At 46.5% G+C, this 3886-nt stretch overlaps 1 protein-coding gene across 1 annotated transcript; it reads left to right on the plus strand.

Moving 5' to 3' along the window:
• Positions 1 to 2147: 2147 nt before the first annotated feature.
• On the plus strand, positions 2148 to 2591 carry LOC115950360. The gene has a single exon (XM_031067566.1). It carries the CDS (start codon positions 2148 to 2150, stop codon positions 2589 to 2591), a length of 444 nt encoding a protein of 147 aa, XP_030923426.1.
• The last annotated feature ends 1295 nt before the right edge of the window (positions 2592 to 3886 follow it).

The following is a 3886-nucleotide window of genomic DNA, read 5'->3' on the forward strand; positions in this document are numbered from 1 at the left end:
GGAAGAGTTTCAGGGAGGGGGTTAGTCTTGATGTGTCTGAAGGGATGGTAGCTACCACCACACCAAACCCTTTGGCCGCATTTATGTGGAGAAGACCCCTGAACAGTGCTGTCTTGGTTGCTGCAACTCACAGAAGATTTGGGAAGGTGTCTGATGGGACAAGCACTTGAGTAATGGCCTACATGATCAACAAATGGAGGGCCAATATCAACTGAAAAAGGCTCTGTAATGTAAAAGATCCTCCAAGAAGAAAGGAGGGGGGGGGGAGGTTCATAGAGAATCCCAGAGAGAGAAATACTGTAGCAAATTGTTCTTGAGAGCAATTTAATATGAGTATCTATGCTCGGACCTTGGCCGAGGACTAGTATTCTTCTTTGTTCCTTGTCTTTTTCTCCTTTTTCAACTATGCTAGGTTATTTGAATCAAGTTCCCGCCTCTACAAATTCATTGTATTATGTCAACTCATTAGTGGCACTTACAATTGGCGCCATCTGGGAAAATCTTCACTTAATCTACACACCTTTAAGGAGAGCGCCAAAGGATGTCTAGTAGCGAAGGATCCATGAGTTCTCATCTTGGTCGGCAGGATCGGTTCGTAAACTTGGAAAACCGCTGGGACCGTGAGGTAGCTAGGTTTGAGTCCAAGAGCTCGAGACCAACCCGTTCCCGTCAACGCAGCCACAATTATTCGAAATCACAAAACTGTCTCTCAAATGAGATCGTTGGCCTATGACGGGAGGTGAACCATCTACGTAGGCAAATAAGGTGGAACCAGAGAAACCGATGGAGTAGGAGTCTCACTGTGAGCTCGGGCTCTAGTTCAGAGCTAGAACGGGTCTTGCGGAGAAGAAGAAGGACGCCTCCTAGTGAAACGGAAACCGATTCTTTTGAAGATTCGTACAGAGAAAGGCAGCACCGCAGGCGGCACAGACCCATCCCCAGGGAGATAGGAGTAGGGATGCCATGAGCAAAGGCCTTTTCTAGATATCCAAGTCGCCCTTCACGAGGTGGATCGAAAGGGCCGAGCTGCCCAAATGCTTCGCGCAACCCACCTTTATCGTTTACAACAGGAAGACCGACCCCATAGAGCACGTTAGCCACTTCAATCAAAAGATGACCATATACACCAAAAACAAAGCTTTAATGTGCAAGGTGTTTCTCTCCAGCTTAGCCTAGTGGCAATGAGATGGTTCGATGGACTACATGAAAGGTTTATTGATTCCTACGAGGAGCTCACCAAAGTTTTTGGTGCAAGGTTCGTTACTTGCAGTAGGGTGCCAAGGACATTGGACTCCCTATTAGCGCTGTTGATAAGAGAGGGAGAAACCTTGAAGACCTGCTCGGATAGGTATTGGGAACTGTACAATGAATTGGATGGGGACTTTAAGGACGTTGTGGTACGCACCTTCAAGAGCGGGCTACCCACCGAGTCCGACCTATGGGAGTCCCTCACCAGGAGACCTGCTCGGACCATGAAACAGTTGATGGACCAGATAGATGAGCATACGAGGGTAGAAGATGACCGAGCACAAATTTAAGGAAAGGCAAAAGGCTTCCACAACTGGAAGGATAACTGCTTCAATAAGATAGGGGGAAATTGGCCCAAGGCAAAATTCCACAATTAGGGACAACTGAGTGAGGTCCAATGGGTCAACTCGGTGTTCAAGGTCCTAATCCACCAAATACTGCAAAATATTTGGAACGACCCTTACTTCACTTGGCCACACAAGATGGGTGGAGACCCAACCCAAAGAAATCAGTCAGTGTATTGCCAATATCATTAGGATAAGGGCCACACCACTAAGGAGTGCAAAACCCTACGGTCGTACTTGAATCGTTTGCTTAGGGAAGGAAAGCTGGAAGAGTTCACAAATGAGACCTTGGCACAAAGAGGAGCCCCGCATCAGGGATACTAGGGAAGGTAAGCACCATGACCCCCCTTGGGGACTATTCATGTTATCCTCGCTGAACTTGAACAGATGTTGGTCGCGTCAACAGTGGTGATGTCTGTGTCTTCCCCCGTCATCAACTTTAGCCAAGAAGACCTTTGCAAGAGGGCCAGGATGGGACCTAGTCTAGTAATGGGTTTTTCTAACGAAGACCTGGTTGGCATTACCTAACCCCATGTTGACGCTTTAGTTGTCACAATGCGAATTAGGGGCTTCGACGTGCACAGGGTAATGGTTGATGGGGGAAGTGGGGCTGAAATCATGTACCTAGATCTATTTAGAGGACTGGGGCTAAAGGAGAAAGACCTGGAGAGTTACAAAGCCCCACTCATGGGATTCGACGGGAAAATGGTTATCCCAAAAGGAAGAATCAAGCTACCGGTCCAAGTAGAGAAAGAGGAGATGTTAGTGGACTTCATTGTGGTGGATGCGTATTCACCATACACAGCTATTCTAACTTGGCCATGGCTACACACTTTCAGAGCCATATCATCCACTCTGCACCAAAAGGTGAAATTCCTTACTGAAGGTCGGATCGAAGAAATACGAGGATACCAAGTCTTGGCGAGACAATGTCTCATCGCAACAATCAACCATCAAACCCCTCCGGAAGGAATGGACGAGGCGCCACCAAAGTTATAGCAGTTAATACTTATCGCGACCAAGGCCGAGGACAATAAGGTTGGAGTGACAGAGGCCTGTAAGAGCCTTACCAAGGTGGCTATTGGGAGTAATCTCGAAAAATAATTTTAGGTAGGAGCACATCTATCACCGGCAGAAATGGACGAGTTGATGGCTTTCCTCAAGCAGTATATCGATGTATTCACCTGGGACCCATACGAAGTGCTAGGGATTGATCTGGACTTCATATGCCATTAGCTGAACGTGAATCTCGAAGCTCGGCCAAAGAAACAACCATATCGAAGATCCTTTGATGAGCATGCCAATGAAGTGAAAGAAGAAGTCAACAAGTTGAAACAAGCTTGGGCAATAAAGGAAATTTTTTATCTGGATTGGCTAGCTAACACTGTGGTAGTGAAAAAGAAAATGGGAAGTGGAGAGCTTCACTGATCTCAATAAAACTTGTCTCGAGGATAGACCAGCTAGTTAATGCCACCTTCGGGCTTCCTCGGATGAGTTTTGTTGATGCTTTCTATGGATAACACCAAATCCCTCCAACGCTCGTTGACTAGGAAAAAACAGCCTTTAGGACTCCTCTTGGCAACTACCACTACTGAGTGATGCCTTTTGGGTTGAAAACCCAAGATCTACCTACCAAAAGATGGTGACAAGAATGTTTGAGGCCTAGCTGGGTAGGAATATGGAAGCCTATATAGAGGACATGGTGATAAAAAGTAAAGTTGCGTCCGAGCATATACAAGACTTAGAGGAAGCTTTTTCTGTGCTCAAGAAACACCAATTGTAGTTGAACACTTCAAAATGTTCGTTTGGGGTGAGCTTGGGGAAGTTCCTAAGCTTTATGATAACATACGGTAGCATTGAGATCAACCCAGATTAGATCAAGGCCATAAATGACCTACATCCACCTCAGAACCCCAAAGAGGTGCAACGGTTAACGGGCAAGACAGCGGCCCTAAGCAGGTTCATATTGCGATCGACAAACCGATGCAAACCATTCTTCCAACTTTTGCACAAGTGGAAGGATTTCTCCTAGACCGATGAGTGTGATTGGGCCTTTCGAGAACTGAAGGAGTATTTGTCAAATTCACCGGTGTTGTCTCGCGCTGGGCAAGAAGAGGTCCTCTATGCCTACCTAGCTGTCACAAACCACGCGGTCAGCCTTGTCTTGATTCAGATTGATTCCGGGGTTTAAAAACCAGTGTACTACGTCAGTAAATCTTTACAAGATGTCGAGACGAGGTACTCTCAAGTAGAAAAAGCCATCTTAGCCCTCGTCCACACTACCAGGAAGTTAC

Source organism: Quercus lobata, chromosome 6 (assembly GCF_001633185.2).
Source record: "Quercus lobata isolate SW786 chromosome 6, ValleyOak3.0 Primary Assembly, whole genome shotgun sequence".
NCBI lineage: Eukaryota > Viridiplantae > Streptophyta > Magnoliopsida > Fagales > Fagaceae > Quercus > Quercus lobata.